At 45.2% G+C, this 24,723-nt stretch overlaps 1 protein-coding gene across 1 annotated transcript in view; it reads left to right on the plus strand.

Moving 5' to 3' along the window:
• The first annotated feature begins 385 nt into the window (after positions 1-385).
• ARHGAP6 (Rho GTPase activating protein 6) overlaps positions 386-24,723 on the plus strand; it is a 450,271-nt gene continuing 425,933 nt past the window's right edge. Inside the window, exon 1 of the mRNA XM_019417863.2 lies at positions 386-2,076. Within this exon, the coding sequence (XP_019273408.1) occupies positions 1,498-2,076 (579 nt within the window). The 5' untranslated portion in view covers positions 386-1,497. The remainder of the gene's footprint in view (positions 2,077-24,723) is intronic.

Consider the following 24,723-nt stretch of genomic DNA (forward strand, 5'->3'; position numbering starts at 1 on the left):
GAGCTGACGCCGCGTTCCGTTCGGCGCCTGCCTCCCGCCCGGCCTCACTCACCCCTCCTCCTCGAGTATATTTATACAGGACCCTTACTGGGCCAGGACTCCCACCACCTCCCCATAGTAGGTCCCCATCTCCAGCCCATTCATTTGCGGCCACTGCTTTGGAACCGAATCTCTAGCCTGCCTTCAACAACAACAAAACAAAACAAAACAAAACACAAAAACAGTAGTGGGTAGAAAAAGGAAGGCATGAGATTTAACTCCAACTTGAGAGCAACCGTCCTGGGCTGCCCATCTGACACCAGTGGGTGGGGTGCAATCTGACACTTCCTTTCCTGTCCAGAAACGTGAGTGGAGCTGGCGCCCCCTCGGTCTGGGGGAGGGGAGACCGAGAGAAGGTCCGCACTTCCGTCCTCACGGCTTTCCCCCCTGGAGACCCGGTATCAGTGGCGAGCTGCGCTCGCGCTCCGCGCCTCCCAGGTTTGGCGCTTGGAAAACTCCACGTTCTGCTTTCTCCTGCTTTTGGCTCCTCCCCAGCTCCAGACCTGGCTTCCGTCCCGCCCACCCCCTTCCCGCTGTCTCTAGCTTGAGCGTGCGGGGACAGCTCCGCTCCTGCGCTGGGCCCACGGCTGGGCTGCGAGTATCCAGAGCCCTTCTGCCGTGGGGCTTGGGCGCTCGCCCCTAGGGCTCTCTCCTTAGCTCCCTGAGCGCAGCCAGGAATTCTCTCCCGCCCGTGGCCACTCAGCCCTTGGGAGGCCCTAGGCACAGCGCGCTCTGGGTCCCCACTTCGTAGCAGGGCTAGCACCTCGCGGGAACCTGGAGTTTGGAGACACACTTGCACCTAGCCAGTCGGAGGAGTGGGCGCAACAGCCAAGTGGAGGCCAGCCGCGCAGCTTCAGGGCCCGGGACACAGCAGCGGTGCAGCCCAGGCGCGGCTCGGGCGCCCAACACCGGAGCCGGAGGAAGTCCCCCTCGCGGCGCGCGGGGAGCGCGACGGACGCGCCCTGGGCGCACGCCCAGGAGGCCTCCTCCCCAGCCCTCGGGACAGTCCTTAGGGCGCGAGGAGGAGCTTGCTGGAGACTTCGAGGCTGTCCGGAGGAGCCAGCGAGCGGGAGCAGCGCGGCCTCTCCTGCCTCGGCTGGGAAGGGGGAGTGGCGCTGGTGGGCTGGAGTTGGGACTCCAGCGAGCGCCTGACCTTCCTCCTTCTCTTCCTCCCCGCATTCGCGACTCGGGCTCAGGGGGGAAGGTCCTAGCGGCCGCAGGAGGCCACCCGACCTCTTTTCCTAGAAGGCTGGCGATGGATCTTCTGCTTCTGCACCCGCTGGGGCACTTGGAGCGCGCTGGCGGCGCGTGAGCCGGGCACTGCCCTCCCCAGCCCTCGGCGAGCCTCGGGCCAGCCCCGCCTGTCAGCCTAGCCTGAGTCCCCTTCCTTTCCCGGCTCCAAATCGCCAGCGTCCCGAGAGCGGGAAGAGGGTGGCCCTCAAGCACAGTCCCGCCGAGATGTCCGCGCAGAGCCTACTCCACAGTGTCTTCTCCTGCTCCTCGCCGGCCTCGGGCGGCGCGGCCTCGGCCAAGGGCTTCTCCAAGAGGAAGCTGCGCCAGACCCGCAGCTTGGACCCGGCCCTGATCGGCGGCTGTGGGGGCGAGGCGGGCGTGGAGGGCAGCTCGCGGGGGGCCACCGGGGGCCGCCTGTGCTCCGCGCTGCCCCCGGCCGAGGGTCTCAGCCCGCGCTCGGCGTCCTCTCCTCGGGGCCCACACCCCCGGGCCAGCCGACTCCCGCCCCCTAGACCCCTCTGCTCATCCCACTCCACGCCCAGCACCCCTCAGGAGAAGTCGCCGTCTGGCAGCTTCCACTTTGACTATGAGGTCCCTCTGGGTCGCGGCGGCCTCAAGAAGAGCATGGCCTGGGACCTGCCCTCAGTCCTGGCCGGGCCCGGCAGTGGCCGCAGCGCCATCCTCTGCTCCTCGGGGGGTGGCCCCAATGGCATCTTCGCTTCTCCCCGGAGGTGGCTCCAGCAGAGAAAGTTCCAGTCCCCCCCCAACAGCCACAGCCACCCCTACGTTGTGTGGAAGTCCGAGGTAGGTAGGGTCCGGTGCTGCGCGTTCTCACGGCCCAAGGCTGGACACCTGGGCAGTTGTTTAATGCCGTTAACGCTTACAGAGCCAGGGGCCCGCTGAGAGGTTTCCACCGTGTGGCTGTTCTTTCGCCGATTAAATGATGCCTGGAAATGGGACGTCCCTAGTGGCCACCCATGTGTGTCTTATTAGGACTTCTTGGCTCCACTTTGGAGTAGTGGTGGGAACTGGAGGGAGATACGATGTTCTGCTTTCCTGTTTGTGCTGCAGGCGATCTCCAAGGGTCATCTTATCCCTTCATCCAATGTGGGTGTTTTTCTGAACTCAAATGATCTAATTCCTATGCTCTTGTAAGGATCGGATGTAATGTATTTTGAAATAGGTCTGCCATCTGGTTGTTCTACGGAGAATTCAGAAACATTCTGGATGGTGTTGTTGATTATGTGTGGAGGTGTGTGTGTTTGGGTGGTGTAGGGAGTAACTACTAGAATTCTCTAGTTTGGATCTTTTCTTCTCCCTAAAGATCTAATTTCAGAAAACTATGCTAGCGAGTACTAGTTTAATCTAGGAGAAAAAGAATCTCTGCTTCAGGCTATGAAATACCATGGAAACATCCCCCAGTTGCACTAAGGACAACTAGTAGTTCGTGAAATATATGTGAATCAGGAATCCTTAATAAATAGGGAACTCAGAGGGAGCTATTTGGTACCTTTGAAATGTTTGCTGTCTGGAAAGAAGAATGGAGAACAGAGTTCTTGGGAAACTGTGGTTGCTGGGTACTTGGAAAGCAACATGCTTTTAGAGAATAAATAGTAGTTGTTTTAGAAATGAGCAACTCTGGTCTCTTTCAGTTCACAAATTCTATAGATTTGCCTTGGATCTGTTTCCATAAGGAAAAGGAGATTCCATCAGTTGTAATTAAATATTTTAAAGTGCGGTTAGAATTACAGAAATGAAATGAAATACCATGTAATTGCTAGAGATTTGGACTAAATAAAGGGAACACAACCAAGAAAAACAGTTTGAAAATAGCATCCAAGATCATACCTCCCTCTGTTAACATGAGATAACTATGAAATTTTGGCTTTTAATGGACCGCCTGAGAAAAATCAGCAGTATTAATCAGAAATATTAGTATCATATATGAATACAGTATTAGTTATGATGTCAAGGTAACTTGCTGTTGGGTTTGGATGTTGAGTATGGACTACAAAAACTAACAAACATTGCTGACTGTTCTGCCTATTTTCTTGAGGAAGATAGGCAGTGGAGAGAAAAGTCAAGCCAGAGAACAAGAGATCCTCTCCAAACCAGGAAACTCAGCATTCGAAAGAGTATGAAAAATCTGGATGTTGAATTTCTCTTGGTCTTTAGAAGGGGCTGAATTCGCACTATATATCAGAAGTACGCAGGGGCGCCTGGGTGGCTCAGTTGGTTGAGCTTCCGACTTTGGCTCAGGTCATGATCTCACGGACTGTGGGTTCAAGCCCCACGTCGGGCTCTGTGCTGACAGCTCAGAGCCTGGAGCCTGCTTTGGGTTCTGTGTCTCCCTCTCTCTCTGACCCTCCCCCGTTCATGCTCTGTCTCTCTCTGTCTCAAAAATAAATAAACGTTAAAAAAAAAAGAAGTATGCATTATCAGAATAATCTGTGTGAGCTGAGAGGAGGGAGAAATGCGAAGGCAAGCCAAGTTCTTGGATTCGATAGCCACCGACGTTCACGTTTATACCCAACGGCCTCGTTGAGAATGTCTCTGCTTTTCTTAACAACTGTACATACCTGGAATACACAGATGCTGCTGCTGTTATGACCCAAAGGTATTCTAGTGTAGATGATCATGGCCGGTTAGAAATTATCTTCTTAGTCACTGAAATCTCATAATCAATGGACAAGTATCTGAATTGCAGCGATACTGGTGGCTTTTGACTGTTCTATGCAGTATTTGGGCAGTCTGCAAGGTCATCTACCATGATTTTCCTCTTTGCAATGGTTAAAACTTAGCATGTAGCCATCTAGCACAAAAGCAACATTTTCTCATAAAATGTGTGTGTGTGTGTGTGTGTGTGTGTAATTTCTTTGTTCTTGAGGCAGACAAGGAGTGGAATGAAGGTTCAAGGCTGGTTTTGTTTAGTAGAGGCCCACATATCCTATCATAACCCCTGGGTCTGGAATTTAATGGCCTAGGTTACCTTTCAAAGGTTTAATGCCCTGGAATCTTCTCAAACAACCAAGGAAATTCATCCAGTTGAGCGCTGCTTGTCCTCACTTGCCAACAAGCTGGATCCTTTCTCCTAAAAGAGAATCTGTATCAATAATGTCAAAAGTCCAACAAATGGACATCTTGCAAGGTTACTTAAAGTGGGCTCTAGAAGAGCATTTTGGTTCTTGTGCTTTTCCTGGTTACCCTGGGTTTCTCAGCCTCGGCACTATTCACAGTTGTGGCCAAATGATTCTTTGTGGGAGAGGCTGCCCTGTGCATTGTGGGATGTTTAGTAGCATCCTGGGCCTCTACCCACTAGATGCCAGGAGCACTCTTCTTTACCAGTGTGACAATGACACGTGTCTACAGACACTGCCGAATGTTCCCTGGGGGCCAAAATCGCTCTAGTTGAGAACCACTGCACCCGTGAGTTGAATGTAGCACGTCAAGCCAGCTGCCTGTGCCCACAGAAGTGTTTCAGCTGGCACAAAGTTTCCCTGGGGCTTTTGTCCAATTCCAAACCAGGTGGATCTCTCTTGAGTCATGCATGCGTCTTGTGGTTTGTTCAACTATTCTGTTTCTCTTCCCCTGAATCCATAGCCAAACCTGACAATTCACCTTCGTTCAGATTTAGCCAGTGATGGATCACATTTGTTTCTGCTTAGTTCTTAAAGCAGATTCTCTGGTTTTCAACTAAATTGTTCACACAGTGGCCCCCCGCTCCCAAGACTCTCATAAATGCCTGCAGCTCTATGCCTTGTACTCACTCACAGCTCCCAAATGACCATTTTATGGCCTAAAAGCAGGAGGTATTAAACAAAGTCAGTTACAACTCTATTAATATTTCCTTACTATGTGTTTCAGGATCGCTTAAACAAAATCGGATTCATGGGCGTGTGAGGTAGAGTGCCTACTGAGTAAACAAAGGGATAAACCGTGCGTCGTGATGCACAGTTGGTATAACGCTTCTCAACTTGTATTCTTAGAGGTCAAACTCTGTCCCTGATTCTGCTCTCAGACAAAGGAGTAAGGTCTCCTTCCAACCCTGGAATTCTCCTAATTCTCATGGATCAGAGCCGGGATTATGCTCATTGCTGACTTGGAGTTTGCCAGCTTTGATAATCCAGAAGTAAAATGATCTCTCTCTATCCATGACTTCTTTTCTTCATTCGTGCCATAAGCATGTCTTGAGCACACGATTTCTCTAGGCACCGGAAATGCAGGGAGGCTGCCAAATGGTGTTGGCGCTTAAGGAGCCCACGGTCTAGTGAGGAGGACAGAGGAGTTGACCAGTAGGTACAGTGCAGAAGGGTCAGCACAATGAGGGACGGGGCGGTGTGGGGGGTGATGTGCCATTGTGCTCTGGGGAATTTTGGAAGGCGTCACTGTGCAGAGAGCACTTGAACTTGATCTTCAAGGATGCCTAGCATTTAGAAGAAGAAGGGAGGTGGTCCTTTGATGAAAGAGAAAGGAGTGGACATGCAAAGGCACAGAGGTGTTGGTGATGCCAGAGTGTCCACCCAAGAGGGCTCACAGGGGCTCGAGTGCAGCATTTGTTGGAGGAGGAGGTTGGGAGCTCTGGGGATTAATGTGTGTGGCAACCACCTGGCTGTCTGTACAGTAACCTAATGAGACCAGAAACCACACACACATTTGGGGGATAATAACTAGCTATGGGCATGGATGCAAATGGCACGAGGGCCAAAGCGTGTGGCCCGCCCTCCAAAGCACCTCTTGTCATTAAATCTACAGAGAGGTCAAAGTACGTGAAGTCAAAAGTTTGGGTAGCCTTCCTTATGAAGAGGCCCACTGTGCACCTCTCAGGAGTTTGGGCTCGACGTTTTGTGGAGTGGTGGTTCTCGACCTGGAGGTGACTCTGTCCCCAGGGGACATTTGGCAATGTCTGAAGACAGTTTTGGTTGTCACAGCTGGGGGTGGTGATACATTAGTTTCCTATTGCTGCCAGAACAAATTACCCCAGACTTAGTGGCTTAGAGCCACATAAGTTTACTACCTTATAGTTCTGGAGGTCAGAAGTCTGAAATGGGTCTCACGGGGCTAAAGTCATGTTGTTGGCAGGACTGTGTTCTTTCTGAATGCTCTAGGGTCTGTTTCCTTTGCTTTTGCAGTGGCCTCCGTCTTCCATATTCAAAGCCAGCCTTGTTGTATCTCTTTGACTCTCTTCCATGGTCATTTCTCCCTCTGACTCTCTTAAGGACCGTTGTGGTTGCAGTGGGTTCACCTGGATAATCCAGGCTAATCTCATTATTTTAAGATCAGTTGATGAGCAGCCTTTATTTTTATTTATTTTTTTAAACTTTTTTTAAACTTTTTAAAAAAATTTATCTTTGAGAGAGACAGAGACAGAGTGCGAGCAGGGGAGGGGCAGAGAGAGAGGGAGACACAGAATCCGAAGCAGGCTCCAGGCTCCGAGCTGTCACCACAGAGCCAGACGCGGGGCTCGAACCCACGAACCGCGAGATCATGACCTGAGCTGAAGTCGGACCCTTAACCGACGGAGCCACCCAGGCGCCCCGATTAGCAACCTTTAATTCCCCTTTGCCATGTAACCTAACATATTCACAGGTTCCAGAGACTAGGGCGTGGACATCTCCCGTGGGACATTATTCTGTTTACTACTGGAGGAGGTACCACTGGCTTCTAGTCAGGGAGAAGCCAGAGATGCTGCTGATTGTTCTACAATGTACAGGGCAGCTCCACAGCAAAGAATTCTCTGGCCCTCAGTGTTGGGAGTGCCCAGGTGGAGAAACCCTGTGGTAGAGAATGGGGGAAACTGGTGATTTTTTAGCACGAGGGTGTGACATGATCAGACGTGTTTTAGAGAGATCCCTCCGGTGTCTGGGAGTGGGGGTGGGGGACGATGCCTTAGAGTGAAACATGCAGCGGGGCAGATATTCAGAGGAGGCAGGCATGGGGAGACCATGGCAAGCATCCTACAAACAGATGGGAGTTGGCATATAAACATAATACTTCTGTATTTCTTACTTTGCCATTTTAGCAAATCGTTTTCTTGCATTGTTGAACCGCTGCTAGGTTGGTCTCTATAGGCTAGTGGTTCTCCCCTGTGGCTGAGTTTGCGCCCTGAGCACACTTGGCGATAGCTGGCAGCATTTTTGGCTGCAGAGCTGGGGCGGGGGGTTGCTACTGGCACCTAGTGGGTAGAGGTCAGTGATGCTGCTGATCGTCCTGAAACATGGAGGATAGCCCGCCACAACAAAGAATTATCCTGCTCAAAATTGCAGTAGCACTGAAGTTGAGGTACCCTGTGTAATGTGCTGCTTTATATAAGAAACGGAGTCCTGGGTTCTGCTTTCCAGTACTATTTTCTCTCACGTGTCTGCCTGCAGTCTCTGTCCTTTTCTTCTTCTTTTCTGCTATATGTCAACCAAGGTTCTGAATTGGAAAAAAAAAAAAAACCCTTTCCAAAAGGTATTGAGGAAAGGAAAAAAATATGGAGCATATATGTGTACAAATATGTGTAGGGAAAAATTGAGTGGTAAATATATAATGATGGAAACTGGCATTAAAATTTAAAACGTGGGGAGAGATGAATATTGTGATTAAAAATAGAGGCTCACTGATGTCACCAAAGAGGAAGTAATTCGAGTAAGATGGCTTCAGACATGAAAGTGACAAAGGGCATTTTACAAGGAATTAGGTCTGAAATCAGCATGCCAGAAGAATTTATAAATTAGGAAAACAATTACTCAGCTTTTATATGCTCTCTCTGAGTATCCCTCTGCTAGAATTCATCTCTAAAGCAATTCTGAACTTAAATAGAAAATAATGTGAAGGTAACTCCTCAGATGCCTGGGAATTGAGCTTTTACCAGAATTTCGAGATCTGAGGGTGGGAAAGAGGGATTTTTACACCCAGGAAGGAGCTCAAGAGACAGACTGCAAGGATTAAGCTCAAATTCAGACACGCTAAGGGCAGAGCTACCCGGAAATTCTTCTGGAATCTCAATATAAACTGCTAAATTTCTGGAAAAAGTCAGCGGCCACAAGCACCTTACACCTTGGCAATCTCTTTTCTATGCTTATTACTTACTGAAACGGTTCTCTCGAGGGTACTGCGATCTTCTTCTTCGACTTCCTCTGGCTAGACTTCTGAGCAGAACCCACAGCACTTCCCCTACCCCCCCCCCCCCCCCGCGTCCCCACCACCGAGTCTCAGTTGCTGCCTGTCCATCTCCAGTGTCTCTTCCTGCTCTTCTGTCTCTGTGCTTGCCTTTGTTCGCCCATCTCCATGGTCCTGTGTTTTTCCTTCAAATCATTCTCCCGTGATGATCTCATTCACTCTTGCCACTTGAGCCATCACCCCTCTCGGGGACACTCGTAACCATGTCTGGCTCTGGTCTTATGTTTGAGTTGCTGACGTTTCTGATTTCTTCCCGGACATGTGCTCACAGCGTCAGCTGGACTCCTCACATTCCACGTGTCCGAAGCCCAGCAGCTCAGCCCCCTTCCTCGGAGCCGGGTTCACTGCCCACAGTGCGGGTTCTGGCGGGCGCCACTCTTCCTCTGCCCGCGTGCTTTTACCAGGTTGCAGACGCCTCCGGCTCTCCCGTCTTCTCAGAGAAGGCGTCCAGTCCCCTGGTGTTCACTTCTCATCTGCTCCGTTCTAAAAAGGATTTGAAGTGGAATGTATCCCAGTTCCTACGTCTCTCTCCGGCGGTTCCTTCCCATTGCTGCTGCCTAGTCTGGGTCCTCAGTGGCTGTGTCCTCCTGGGTAGCCACCCGCCTTCGCTTTGTCCCTCTTCCCATCTCGCTTATGGGCCTTTTACTCCAAAGACACATTGTAATCACGTTAACTTCCTGAGCAAAATCTTTGCTGGGACTCCGTACGTACAGAATGAAATCCAAACTGCTTAAGGCAGTCATTTCGAAGCCTTTTACAGTATAATCTTAGCTTCCTTCCTCCCCTTCCCAGGGAACTCTGGTCCATGGAAGCTAAAGTGGCCACCCAGCCAGTCATCAAATATTTATCGAATACCGGCTATGCACTTGACGTGGGGGATGTACATGAAACAAACAGGTGTGACCCCACAAGGTGCTTAGCCTTTTATGAAAACAATACTTTCAAATAAATAGGTCCCTATACTGTTCAGAAAGCTGTGGCGTTACCACCGGAGGACTACTGTAGACAGAACACTGGCCCCCCAGACATCCACATCCCAGTTCCCAGAACCCATGGATATGCTACCTTGCATGGCAAAAGGGCCTGTGCAGATGTGATTCAGTTAACCGTTAAGGATCATGAGGTGGGGGGTGATCTTCAATTACCTGGGTGAGTCAGTGTCATTACAAGAAATGTTGCAAGAGGGAGGCAGGTGGGTTCGAGTCAGAGAAGCGGATATGGGGACAGGATGAGTGAGAGAGGGAAGGACGGACGGCGGGAGGGAGGAAGGGGAGGGACAAATTGGTTTTGAAGATGCTATACTGCTGGCTTCGAAAATGGAGGAAGGAGTCATGTGCCAAGGAATGGAGCAGCCCCTAGAAGCTGAAAAAAGGCCAGGAAATAGATTTTCCCCTAGAGCCTTCAGAAGGATCTCAGCCCTGCCAACATCTTTATCTTAGTCCAGTGGGACTTCTGGCCTCCAGAACCATAACTGTGTGTTGTTTCAAGCTGCAGTGTTTGCGTTAATTTGTTACAGCGGCTATAGGAAACTGATACAAGGACCAAGGGAGTCTGGGATGTTTACACTGAAACCAGTGGAGGAGGAGGGCTTTTGCCAAACAAAAAGGAAGGCAGGCGGCACGCTGGCTGGAAGGGACAGCCCGTAGTTCAGAAGGGACATAGTATGCTTCAGGAGCTTCGAGAAATCCAACTGGAATGGAGTATGAGAGTGAGACATGGCTGAGAGTAAGTCTAACTGGTCTTTGAGAGTCATGATACAGATTTTATCATTAAATTTTTTTAATGTTTATTTTTGAGAGAGAGAGAGAGAGAGAGAGAGAATATGCAAGCAAGGCAGAGGCAGAGAGAGAGGGAGACACAGAATCCGAAGCAGGCTCCAGGCTCTGAGCTGTCAGCACAGAGCCGACACGGGGCTCGAACCCATGAACTCTGAGATCATGACCTGAGCTGAAGTCGGATGCTTAACCGACCGAGCCACCCAGGCACCCCCAGATTTTATTATTTAATGTACATATTTCTGCAGAGATATCTCTTCTTACTTTGCTTTTGGTCACCTGGTCCCATATATATCTGAGAAGGCTCCATTTCCACATTTTGCCTCAACCAGATGCCACCTCTGAATAAATAAGCTTTGAGTATGGTACACGTCGAGACAGAATCAGGATTTGCAGAATTGTGCACTCCTTTTTCCGTAGTGGGATTCTGATTCTTCCAGTCTGGTGTCTGCACAAGGGAAAGTGTGTTTCGTATCAGAATCCAGTCAATGGCAGAGGGAGTCTGTATCCTGACAGCAGTTTTCCAAATCCTGGAGACGCACCTTTGGGGGCACGACATATTGTTCTAATAAAATTTACGGCATCCTCTCTGGGCCACTGCTTATGAAAAAGAAGAGTGAGACTATAATTGCAACTGTGTTACAATACAGCAAAAGAGGCGGAATGTAATGTGTGAAAAAATGAAATTAGTCATTACATTAGCAGGTAAAGAATGATGTTTTCATTAGCTATTAGGGAAATGCAAACCCAACCCACAGTGACGCACCACTTCATACCCACTAGGATGACTGGAATCAGGAGGATAATAACAGGTGTTGGCAAGGATGTCGAGAATTTGAAACTCTTACACACTCCCGGTGACAATGCAAAATGGTGTAGCGGGTTTGAAAAAGTTTGGCAGTTTCTCAAAAAATTAAACATAGAGTTCCCACGTGACCCCGTATTTCTACCTCTAGGGCACATACCCAAGGGAAGTGAAAGTATGTCCATGCAAAAACTTGTACATGAATATTCATAGCATCATTATTCATTCATAATAGGCAAAATGGTGGAAGTAACCAAGCGCCCATCAGTAGATGAATGGATAAACAAAGTGTGGTCTACAATGCAAGATTTAAAAAAAATTTTTTTTAATGTTTATTTATTTTTGACAGAGAGAGAGAGAGAGAGAGAGCGCGCGAGCATGAGTGGGGGAGGGGCAGAGAGAGAGGGAGACACAGAATCCGAAGCAGGCTCCAGGTTCTGAGCTGTCCGCACAGAGCCCAACGCGGGGCTCGAACTCACAGACCTTGAGATCATGACCTGAGCCGAAGTCGGATGCTCAACCGACTGAGCCACCCAGGCGCCCCTACAATGCAAGATTATTCAGCAATAAAAAGGCATGAAGTACTGATAGATGCTACAACATGGATGAATCTTGGAAACATGCTAAGTGAAAGAAGCTAGTCACAAAGGGCCACATATTATATGATTCTGTTTATATGAAATGTCCAGAGTAGGCAAATCTAGACAGACAGAAAATAGATTAGTGGGTGCCAGAGGCTGGCAGTAGCGAGGGGTGGGGAGTGACTGCCAATGGCTACTGGGTTTCTTTTTGGGATATTGAAAAGGTTTTGGAACTAGATAGAGGTGATGGTTGCACAACCTGGTTGAATTCCCTAAAAATTGCCGAGTTGTGCACTGTAAAAGGATGAATTTTACAGTATGTGAATTTTAATGTCAATTAAAAAAGAATGGTGTTTATAGCTTTTAGAAAATATACCAACATTGTTACTATGTCATCTTTTCAAGAAAACATAAACATAAATGAGGAGCAGAGTCATGCAGTTGGCCTAGGCCTAATGTATATTAAATGCTGTCCTTGGAGACGCAATGGAAGAATCGACAGCCAGGCTGGGATTTTTCTGAGATTGGTTACCGTGGAGATTCTGTGTCCTGATTATTAGGCCTTGAAGGCAAGCGATTAAAAAGGTTGTTTTTCACAACACACAGGGACTTTAAAAACTACCTATAATCTTGAAAAATTGTCCAGCCATATCACACTAGAACTATTAAGTAGCCAAAGATTTTCAGGAGCCATTAGCATTAAAAGCAGCTTGAGAGACCACCCATCAAGCGATGTGCTGATGAACCCAAGAAGAGGCTGAGCCCGGAATAGTCATGTCCGTGGAGGAACTGGAAGTGAGTTGAGTCGGATGGCCCGCGGGTCAAGGAAAAGGGCACGTTTTCGTTTTTGTATACGTGGACAGCTCATCGAAACAGGTGAATCCCTACCACCTATAGGAGCCGAAGTGTGAATAAGCATTGGGTCAGTGCTTGCGCTGCTGACAGTTTCATCTCTCAGGGGTTGAGAAAGTAGGCAGGCTGATACTCTGAGACCTAAATGCAAGTGGGGAAAGGGAAACAGAAGCTTTAGGTAACAACAGCCACGTTGCCTCGGGCTTTGTTGTAACAAGGCCTCTGCTCTGGCTACTAATTTGGTCCAGAGAAATCCCGAAATGGGCTACCCGGTTTTCTGGCTTTTGGGCAAAGTATCACTCTACTCACACTGAAGTTTCCAATGGATTCCCTGCGCGCTTATTTTAGTTCACAGGTGTTGATGATGACGATAAGTGAAACAACTATTAGTATTTATGAAGTGCTCAGCAGTCTTTCGTTATTACAGCAATTCTCTGGGATGATCGTATCGGCATTTATTTTGTACGCGAGGACACTGAGACTCCGATTAAGAGGTAGCCACGCTCAGTCGGAGATGAAATGAAGTGAGTGGGTTAGAGCTGGACTCTGAACCACACCGCCTGGGTCCAGATCCCAGCTCTGCCTTGCAACCTTAAGGAAATTACAAAGCGTATTTCTGCCTCAGTTTCCTCGTCTGTCCGATGGTGATAAAGTTGATGAACCTCCAGGGGTTTTTGTGAGGACCTCATGACTTAGTTACTTGCAAAGTGCCCAGCACATAGGAAGTACTAAAAGTTGCTGAGGAGAACAAGATTAAATAAATGGAAGATGTGTCCAGGCAACGGAGGTAGGACTTGGATTAAAATATTACTTTAGTGAAAAGTATGTATTCTGCACCTACTGCATGCCGTGAAGCTTGGTCTTTCCACCGTGGCAATTGAAGAGGGCTCAGGTGATCAACAGGTGGATTTGCTATAACCCAGCACGCCAACAGGCCCAGGGGTAATAACCTTCATTCCCACGCTCTCGTCATAGGAGCTTCATCGCGTCCGTCACTTTGTGTTTGTAGAATACGTAGAACGTTGGCGACTGGATGGCTCCCAGTCCAGCCCTGCCTCTCTAGCTGGTAAGCGGCAGGCTGCTTTCTCACCTCAAGCCTGATGTTTTTCTCACCTCCTCAAACCACTACGGCCACGTGAGAGCCAGCCGACTTCTTTTCGTGGTTCATCCTGCCAACATCTTTCCAGGCAAACGAGGCAGCATCTCTAAATTGTGGTTACACCATCTACATTCAGATGCTTTTGCCCCCCTTGAATTCTAACTGCAACTTGCGTTAACATTTCTAGATTGACTTCAGAAGTCTGGGAGCAAAACAGAATCTTAGGAGGGGAGAAGTTTTGAAAAGTTTTCTATGTAGTCCAGGCATCCATCTGATACTTAAATCCTATCTATGGCTTCCCCAGTCTGTGTCCAGACCCCCCCCCCTCCCCCCCCGCCCCAGATGAAGACCTTCACAGTTCTGCCTTTAGATTCTGATGGAAATGGAAATCCTTCCTGAAATTGTGTTAAAAACCAGCCTCCCTGGTACTTTTACCACGCTACAAATGAATTCTGCCTCTCCTGTTCTGCAGCTAATCGCCAATATTGTACTATCCTCATTGGGAAAGAAGTACAGGTTGGCTTGCTTTCTCTCTCAGTGTCAACACAAAGTTTGCTCGTATTGTCTTTTTGGCAGATACGAATTGTGCATATATCAAACTATAATTGGAGGATAGTTTAAACTATTGACCCAAAGTTATCTTGCAAACTACTTATAGAAATCCAGGATTAGGGGGCACCTGGGTGGCTCAGTCAGTTGAGTACCTGACTCTTGATTTTGATTTTGGCTCAGGTCACGATCCCAGGATCATGGGATTGAGTCCTGCATTGGGCTCTGCACCGAGCTTGGAACCTGCTTAAGATTCTCACTCCTCCTCTGTTTCCCCCCCACCCCCCGCCGCCAACACGTTTGCATGTGCGCTCTCTCCCTCTCTCTCTCTCTAACAAAAAAAAAAAAGAAAAAAAAAAGAAAAAAAAAGAAATCCAGGATTAGAACTTGCTGTGTCCAGGTTTTTGCTGCTAGATCCAGTGTGTCAGGTTTCTTCTTTTCATGATTTATAGGTGAGTTCAAAGACAGGTGCAGTTTTCATATTACATCACAGAGTATTGTTGTGGGTCTTTCAGCAAGCCCCCAAAGAGGTGTGTTAAATCTGGATTCCAATGTTAATGTGTTGTCAGAATGTATTTGTCAAAATGCCAAGAAAATAAGCAGGAAAGGCGATACGGAGATGGTAAGCCCACTCGAAGGTCAACAAGTCCGATATGGGTCTCAGACTAACTTCAGAAGCACCGAGTTGTGAACTCAGCAAATATATAGTCATTCTGCTGCAGTGGCATCTTTTAACTTATCTTTAATAATCTTTTAATTTATAATTATACTGGAAATACATTACTTTTCCTTATATAGCTGAGAGCACACTGTTAAAGATTGGTAAAATGTTATGGAAGTGATCAAATATTTAGGTTCTTGTTCAGGGTTCTTTTAGTGGAAATAGGTTATTCAGAGTTTCAAGTTGTAAACAAATGAAATCGTTCATTCCCCTTTGCAATATTATCCTGGCTTTTGGCCTCCCAGGGGGAAGCTAGATGCAGAAGAGTCAATGGGTTGTGATGTCAAGTTTGCATCTCCTTATCTAGAAATATCTCTGTTATAGGAAATGTTTAAAATCCTGCTAAGCATTTTACTGTCCTCAAAAATTATCATGTCTAATCTATATAAAAATATGGTAGATATACCTTATGTAAATATTCACTGAAATCTAAAACCATTCTAAAAAAAGAAAAGTTATTCTTTTAATATTCATTGAATGAGAAGATTGAATAGTCAAGAAGGAAATTAACTTAGTATACCTACAAAGATTTTCTCCAAGGGGCACTTGAGTGGTTCGGTCAGTTGAACCTCTGACTCTTGATTTCAGCTCTGGTCGTGATCTCATGCTTCGTGAGATCTAGTCCCATGTTGGGCTCTGTGCTGACAATGTGGAGCCTGCTTGGGATTCTCTTTCTCCCTCTCTGTCTGCCCCAGCCCTGCTCATGTGCTCGCGCTCTCTCTCCCTCTCTCTCTCAAAATAAATAAACATTAAAAAAAATAAAAAAAGATTTTCTTCATGTCATTAATTGTTCCTATGCAATATTTTTATAGTGCAGAAAGGTTGATTTTTTTTCTTTTACTTGGAAAGACTTCTTGCAGAGTTTTATTTATCGTTACATCTTTTAAATTTTATATTTTTTTATTTTTAATTTTTATTTCTTAATTTTTTTTCATGTTTATTTTGAGAGAGAGAGAGAGAGAGAGCGAGCACAAGCAGGGGAGGGGCAGAGAGAGAGGGAGAGAGAATCCCAAGCAAGCTACACGCTGGCAGGGCAGAACCCGATATGAGGATCCCATGAACCATGAGATCATGACCTGAGCCGAAATCAAGAGTCGGATGCTTAACCAACTGAGCCACCCAGGCGCCCTTTTAAAAAATTTTTAATTTAAGTATAGTTGACCTATAATATATTAGTTCCAATTGTACAACATAGTGAGTCAACACCTATATATATGACGAAATGTTCACCAAGTTGTTACACTATTGCTGCCTATATTCCCTGTGCTGTACTTTTCATCCCCGTGACTTATTTATTTCATGACTGGAAGTTTGTATCTCTGAATCCTCTTGGCCTATTTTGCCTTCCATACCACTTCCCACCCAAAACCGTTAGTTTCTTCTCTATATTTATGAGTCTGTTTCTCTTTGTTGTTGTTGTTCTTAGTTTGTTTTGTTTTTTAGATGCCACACATAAGTGAAATCATATGATATTTGCCTTTCTCTGTCTGACTTATTTCACCTCAAGATCCATCCATGTGGTCACAAATGGCAAGATTTCATTCTTTTTTTTTGTTTGTTTTATAGCTGAGTAATATTCCATTGTGTATATACCTAACATCTTTTCTTTATCCATTCATCTATTGACGGACACTTGGGTTGCCTCTGTATCTTGGCTATTATACATAATGCTGCAATAAACATAGGGGTGCATATGTTTTTTGAATTAGTGTTTTTGTTTCCGTGGGGTAAATACCCAGAAGTGGAATTACTAGGTTGTTTGGTATTTCTATTTTTAATGTTTAAAAAATTTTAATTCCGGTATAGTTAACATGGAGTGTTATGTTAGTTTCAAGTGTACAATACAGTGATTCAACAATTCTGTACATTACTCGGTGCTCATCAAGATAAGTGTACTCTTTAATCCCCATCACCTATTTCACCCGTCCTCCCCGCTCTGGCAACTACCAGTCTGTTTTCTGTGGTTAAGAGTCTGTTTTTTGGTTTGTCTCTTTATTTTTCCTTTGTTCCTTTGTTTTGTTTCTTCCACATAGGGGTGAAATCATATGCTACTTGTCATTCTCTGAGTGACTGACTTCACTTGTTGTTGCAAATGGAACAATTTCATTCGTTTTTATGGACAAATAATACTCTCTTGTACACGCCTACCACATCTTCTTTATCCACTCATCTATCGATGAACATTGGGCTGCTTTAATAATTGGACTATTGTAAATAGCGCTGCAACGAACATAGGGGTAGATATATCTTTTTGAATTAGTGTTTTCACATTCTTTGGGTAAATACCCAGTAGTAGAATTACTGGATCACATGGTAATTCTATTTTTAATGTTTTGAGGAACCTCCAGAGTGATTTCCACAGTGATTGCACCAGTCTGCATTCCCGCCAACAGGTCACCAGGGTTCCTTTTCCTCCACATCCTCGCCAATACTTGTTGATTCTTGAGTTTTTGATTTCAGCCATTCTGACAGGTGTGAGGTGATATCTCACTATGGTTTTGATTTGCATTTCCCTGATCATTTGTGATGTTGAGCATCTTTTCATGTGTCTGTTGACCATCCGTATGTTTTCTTTGGAGCAGCGTCTGTTCATGTCTTCTGCCCATTTTTAAATTGGATTATTTGGGGGTTTGTTTTGGTGTTGAGTTGTCTAAGTTCTTTATATATTTTGGATACTAATCTTTTATTGGATATGTCATTTTCAAGTATCTTTTCCCATTCAGTACGTTGTCTTTTAGTTTTGTTGATTGTTTCCTTCGCTGTGCAGAAGATTTTTTTTTTTTGACGCAGTCCCAGTAGTTTATTTTTGCTTTTGTCTCCCTTGCCTCAGGAGACATATCTAGAAAAATGTTACTGCAGCCGAGGCCAGAGAAATTACTGTTTGAGCTCTCTTCTGGAATTTTTATGGTTTCAGGTCTCACATTTAGGTCCTTAATCCATTTTGAGTTAATTTTTGTGTTTGGTGTAAAAGGTAGTCCGGTTTCATTCTTTGGCATGTGGCTGTCCAGTCTTCCCAACATTGTTTGTCGAAGAGACTCTTTCCCACTGGGTATTCTTTCCTGCTTTGTCAAAGATGAATTGACCATATAATTGTGGGTTTATTTCTGGGCTTTCTATTCTGTTCCATTGATCTATGTGTCTTTTTTTTTGTGCCAGCATCCTGGTGTTTTGATGACTACAGCTTTGCAGTCTAGCTTGAAATCTGGAGTCGTGATACGTCCGGCTTTGATTCTCTTCTTCAAGATTGCTTTGGTTCTTTGGGGTCCTTTGTGGTTCCACATGCATTTTAGGATGGTTTAATTCTGTGGAAAATGCTATTGGTATTTTGATAGAGGTGGCATTAAATCTCTAGATTGCTTTGGGTAATGTGGACATTTTAACAATATTTGCTCTTCCAGTCCATGAGTGTGGGATATGTTTCCATTTATTTGTGTCAAAAGACTTCTTGGGGAATTTTAGATCATGATCTGTTAGTGTAATTTGTCTCTGTATATATCTCTACATGTAACTTTTAATTTCATAATAACATCTGTCTTTAGAAATAAAAACGAACGGTTAGTTAGTACTATGCATAATCGGAACAATGTGGATGAATTATTTTTATGAAAATATAAGCTTTAAAACTCCATGATAAAAATGTAAAAGGGGCAAAAAGCTCCGTGTCTTAGTGTGAGTATCTCCAAGGTCAGGGCCACGGTGAGTGCAGTTGATCTGGGAGGTGATCCCAGCAAGCAGGAGTGAAAACTAAGGGAGAATGAAATGCCTTTGTAAGTTGTGTCTTGGAAGTTGTAGCTGTGGACGATGGGATAACCGAGGTTCCACCAGGACTTCTGGAAAACATGTAGAACGCCCCTCAGGATGACCCATCTGTGTTTCAGTTACCTATTGCCACCTACAAAACTTAGTGGCGTGATTCTGTGAGTCAGGAATTAATTCAGGGCTGAGCTGGGCTGTTCTACTCCACATGGCATCAGCTGAGTTCACTCACTCGGCTGCTTTCAGCTGGTGTCCCGGATGCCTAGAGAATTCAGGATGTCTTCATTTACATGTCTCGTTCCTTGGTATTCCCCCGTGTGGCTCCTTTCTCTCCACGTGGTTAGCTTGGGCTTCCTCACTGTATGGTGATCTCATGATATTTGGTCAAAGTGAGTCACAGGGTCCGCCCAGATTCGAGGATAAGGGAAGTGGACGTGAGAAGCGACAAAGAACATGTGGCCTTCTTTGATCTGTCACAAGCTACAAGTTGGGATCTGGGATCTGGGAAATGTCTCCATTGGTTTCCATCCTCCGTTGGTTCAGATTCCTTCCAGGGTTTTTAACTTACCTGGTGACTTCTTGCACATGACTATGGGTTTCCTAGAGATAGATCACTGGCAGCACAAGATAGATCAGTGTGAGCTTGCACAGAAATTCCCAGCACAGTTCCAGCTGGATTCAAAACTGTTAGTAGAGGCTCATGGGGAGCGGCATTTAGAACTAGTCACTCGCAATCTTAGCTAACCGAAAGCACAACTGAAGGACAACACGACTAGACTTTGGAGGTGTCTAAGCCCGGGGTCAAATCCCAGGCCACTATTTGTGAGCTATGAATTTCGGTTTCTTCACCTTTACAGAGAGTATAGTTGTATTTTCTTTGTAGGCGGTGGGAAAGCACTGATGAGTGCACTTAGGACCCATGCAGTACGAGGTATTATGCAGCAGTGTCTGTTGTTGATGACTCAGTCTACTTCATTCTGAAATGCTTTACATCATAGGCAGATGCAGATGAAAGATTTTCTAGTGCCTTCGGGGGAAACGAGGCAACAGTACTATGGGAAATGTCAATAACAATTGTAAGAGGCAATTTTAGGCTTTTTAAACTGTAAAGGAAATACGTAGTAGTTAAAGAACTATGAGATGGTGTACTTTTCCTTCTACATTTTAACTTTTAAGATTTGTGTACATACCTTATTTATTTAATGCTTATTTTTGAGAGAGAGGGAGCACGAGTGGGGGAGGGGCAGAGAGAGAGGGAGACAGAGGATCTGAAGCGGGCTCTGCGCTGACAGCACAGAGCCCGATGTGGGGCTCCAACTCACGAACCACGAGATCGTGACCTGAGCTGCAGTCGGATGCTTAACTGACTGAGCCACCCAGGCACCCGTAGTTTTTAATTTTTAAAAAATGTTTATTCGTGTATTTTGAGAGAGAGTGAGAGAGAGCACATGTGGGGTACGGGCAGAGAGAGAGAGAGAGAGAGAGAGAGAGAGAGAGAGAGAGAATCCCAGGCAGGCTCCACAGTCAGCACTTAGCACAGAGCCTGATGCAGGGCTTGATCCCATGACTGTGAAATCATGATCTGAGCCGATATCGGGAGTTGGACACCTAACCAGCTGAGCCGCACAGATACCCCTGTGTACTATATTTTAAATTGCATCAAAAGTAATTCAGTTTGGTTTTTGTCAAATGTCAAATGCACATTCCCATAAGTAAATGGCAAAATAAGCCCTCCCCCCTTTATTATAGTCAAAGTAGGGGCAAAGAAGTTATTTAAGACTGTCCCTCCAAACTTATAGCAGTTGTTTATTCGATAAGTTATTGTATTGATTTATCTGCTGCCCTTAGGGAATTCGCACATAACCCCCATTGGCTATAAGAGTCTCCTTGCGCGAAGCTACTTGCTCGTAGAACTTTTTGTTCTACTCCACGGAGATCCTTCCAAATGACTGGATGTTGACAAAACAGAGCAAAACAAATGGGTATCTTTGGTAAAAAACTGGCATTTTAAAGCTTGGAGGCATGGGGGGGCAAATGAAGAAATTAAATTTTTTCTATCATTAGTCGATAATGACAATCTGTATCAGCTACTTAAGCATTATCCTTCGGTAATTATTCTTACCCCAGTTTATTCACTCATTCATTCATCAAATAATTCAGCATATCTCATCAAGCTCTGGGTTTAGCAGAATAATATTTACTGAATGCTTGCCTTGAGCGAATTATCCTCTTAAATGCCTTTAAAGGCATTGGATCATTAAGTCCTCACAATAATTGAAGGAAGTCTAAAGCCAGTAAATAAGGAAGGTAGGATTTGAATCCAGCAAAGTAAATACATATGGTCCTTGTTCGGAAGGTCCTCAGTCCAGAGAGACATGTGTAACCGTAATAATAGCTAATAGTTATTGATCACTTGCCTAGTCAAACACTCTTGAGTTACTTTATTTGCATGAATTCATTTAGTTCTCCTATCAACTCCATGAATTATTATTATTAGTCCCATTTTCTAGACAAGGAAATTTAGACACAGAGAATTAAGTAATTTGTTCAAGGTTATACTGCTGGTAAAGGATTGGGTCAGGATTTAAATCCAGATAGCCTGGTTTTAGATCTGTTGCTTGTAACCGTCACTCCACGTAGTGTAGATTCAGTACCTTTTCCTATGAGCTAAAACAGAGATTTGTGGGCACCTGGGTGGCTCAGCCAGTTAAGTGTCTGACTCTTGATTTTGGCTCAGGTCATGATCTCATGGGTCATGATTTCGAGCCCCGTGTCAGGCTCTATGCAGACAGTGTAGAGCCTGCTTGGGATTCTATATCTCTGCCCCTCTCTCTGCCCTGCCCCTGATATCTCTCTCTCTCTCTCTCTCTCTCTCTCTCTCTCTCTCTCAAAATAAATAAACTTGAAAAGATGGTAGTAGCTATAAAACAGATTTGTAGACGGGACTTTAAGGCTGGAAAGTCACACTCTGCTTGGGAAAGCCAGGTGAGAAGATATTTGAAGTCAATTTTTTAAATGTTTATTTTTTTGAGAGAGAGAGTGCATGCATGTGCAAGCAGGGGAGAGGCAGAGAGAGAGAGAGAGAGACAGAGAGAGAATCCCAAGCAGGCTCCATGCTGTCAGCACAGAGCCTGATGCAGGGCTCGATCCCACAAATGGTGAGATCGTGATCTGAGCCGAAATCAGGAGTTGGACGCTCAACCGACTGAGCCACCCAGGTGCCCCTGAAGTCAACATTAAAATAAGGAATATGTCCTGGGAACAAGGATGAGGAAGAAGGCAAGGAGAAGAAACAGAATGAGCAAAGGTATGGAAAACTTATTAAGCAGGGTGCAGTAGTGTGGAAACTAAAAGTTGTCTGATATGAGTGGAAGGTGGGCCAAGAATTCGGGAGTGGTTTTGCATATGAGTTAAGCTCATAGCCAACCAGCCTTTAAGATCCAAAGAACAGGACAAACAACAAATATGCAATAACTTGCTTAATGTTAACATCTCATATAACCATGACAGGTGTATAGAAACTGAGAAATAATCCTTGGTAACGAGTTTGTTGCCAAGGTAATCTTGGCGATGCCGGTGAAGTGCAGCACTTTGACCTGAAATAGAGAACTTACCTGGAGTCACCAGGTTTTCTACTATGGTTCTTTTTCAGTCGCAGATCCCATTCAGGAACCCATTTTGCATTTAGTTAGCGTTGCTTCTTAGTCTCTTCCAATCAGTCTTTCATGACCTTTCCACTTTGTGGAATGTTTCTCAATTTTGGGCTGATGTTTCTCATGATTAGAGCCCAGTGACGGGAAGAATCCAGGCAGCATATCTGACCACAGTTGTCACTGTTTATCGACATTAGTAAAATATAACGTGTCTGTTAATGGTGATACTTTTTACCCGATGACCCAGCTGCTCCTGGCCTGTCTGCGAGGTAGCACGGCCGGATGCTTGTAGAGCAGTTGCAGTATTGAGGGTTTAGACTGTGGCTAGGGGACTGAAGAAAGCCACCCCGTAACAGTGACCTCGCGAACAACCAGTTGACCTGATTGGCCCTCTTCCCTGTCAGTAACTTGGATTTGCCCATCCTTCTCCATCACGTGAGAAGCTCTGCCATAGGATACCGCTCAGTCTGCACTTACCACCACACTGTGCTATCAACAAGCCATTCTTTGGGCGCTGCATTTGTTGGTGTGTGAGGCTGGGCGAAGTCCAAATGCGCTTTGTCATTGCTCAATGTTGGGGAGTGGGGAGGAAGAGCTGGACTTTGAGTAAATATTCATTTACATCAGCAGCATTCCTCTGTGCACTCTGGATGCTTGCTTCTCTCTCGTTAACAGTGCTAGAATAAACACAGAATTCTACCAAAATATTAGCAGTGTGTGCTGTTTTCTTTCACTTGCCAAGATTGTTTTATAATAAATACCGTTGGAGGAAATACCATTGGCCAGCATCCTCAGCGATTACGTTAGTATCTCTAGGGAACAAAGTATGGATTTGGGAGGTGCTTTGCACAGAGAAGCAAAATATGCCCGGTTTAATCTGCATTCCTTGAATATGCTGATCTTGTTATCTTTGAGCCTGATTGTAACTGAAAATATTTCTCTTGGTTTACAAAAGTCGATGTGATTAGTCCCTATGATACCCAGTAATTAAATGTCTTTTAGAAGGTAAGTCTGACATAAGGTATCTTTTGAAACTGATTGGTACTAAAACAGGTGTTCATAATGTACTTTCATGGTAGAAAATGATTGTAGATTAAATTGGATATTTGCATTTATCAGAAATAATTTTAGTCACGTGGAAGAAATGGGTTTTCCCAACAATTTTGTTCACTTGGCTTTGGTTTCAACTCGCACTTGTATCCATTACAGGTGCAAATGATTATTTCCCTCCTGGGTTGAATCCTAGTCCCGTATTTCCATTTCTCTGCAGGATGGTTCTTTTCGTAGGTTTCACCATCGTTTCAAATTCTAAATGTTCAAAACAACTAATGATCTTTTCTCTGCAAGAAGGAAGAGTAAGTAAATGAATAAACCACAACCAGCTTCTTTTCTAAACTTTCCTGTTTGCTTCCGTGATAACCATCTTCACAGCCTTGGAACCCTGAAAATACTTTGATTATTCCTTCTTTTTTATATTCTGTATTCATATGGCCCCCATATGGGGGATAGCTTATCCTTATTTCTATATAATACTCTTCTTTTTCTTTTTCTTTCTGTCCATCCTGGCACTGACCCTCATTTCTCATGCTGGGCCTTATACCTAGTTTCCTGGATGACAGGTTTTTCTCATTTTGACCCCTGCATTCTTCTTCCTTAACACCTAATATCATCATTTAAGTTCTTGCCATGGAGTCCTGTTACCATCAAGATAAAATGTCACCTGTCATATAGACTCTACCTACAATCATCATGTGTTACAATAGTTTGTTTCTTTTATGGATGAGTAGTGAATTCCATGGTATGGATGCACCATAGTTTATATATTGACCTGTTAATGAAATGTGGACGATTTCTAGTTTTTGGTGATGGTGACTAGAGCTGCTATCAACATACCTGTGTAGAGGTTTCTGTGTGAATGCGAGTTTTCATTTCTCCAGGCTGAATGCCAGGAGTTGGATTTCTGGATCACATGGTGAATGTATGTTTAACTGTCAAAACTCTCCCCTAGAGTGGCTGTACCTTTTTGCACTGGCACCAGAAATCTGTGAGAATTCCAGTTGTTCCACATCCTTGTCAGCACTTGGGATTGTCAGTGGTTTCTGTTTTATCCATTCTAAAAGGGGTGTTATGGTAGCTCATTGTGGTTTTGATTGGCATTTCCCTGACAGCTAATGGTGTTCCATCTTTTTTTATGTGCTTACTGGCCCTCCTTATGTCCTCTTTGGTAAAGTGCCTGTTCAAATCTTTTGCCCATTTTTTAATCAGATAGATTTAATTTTTACAAGAGAAAATACTTCCTAGATTTCTCTGGGTAAGAGTATAATGAAGGCATTCGTTTCTTAAGCAACAGTGGAGGTACAAGCTTCTAGCTTTTGGGGGCAGCAGTGTCAGAAAGGTTGAGTTTCTAGTGAGAGTAGCATCTGTTTGGTGGCAGTGTAGTTGTAGCAAAGTCAAGGTTTTGGAGGCAACATAAATTGCAGCCCTTGAGGAGGGCCAAAC

This window comes from Panthera pardus, unplaced genomic scaffold, assembly GCF_024362965.1.
Source record: "Panthera pardus isolate Hobbes unplaced genomic scaffold, ASM2436296v1 HiC_scaffold_27, whole genome shotgun sequence".
NCBI lineage: Eukaryota > Metazoa > Chordata > Mammalia > Carnivora > Felidae > Panthera > Panthera pardus.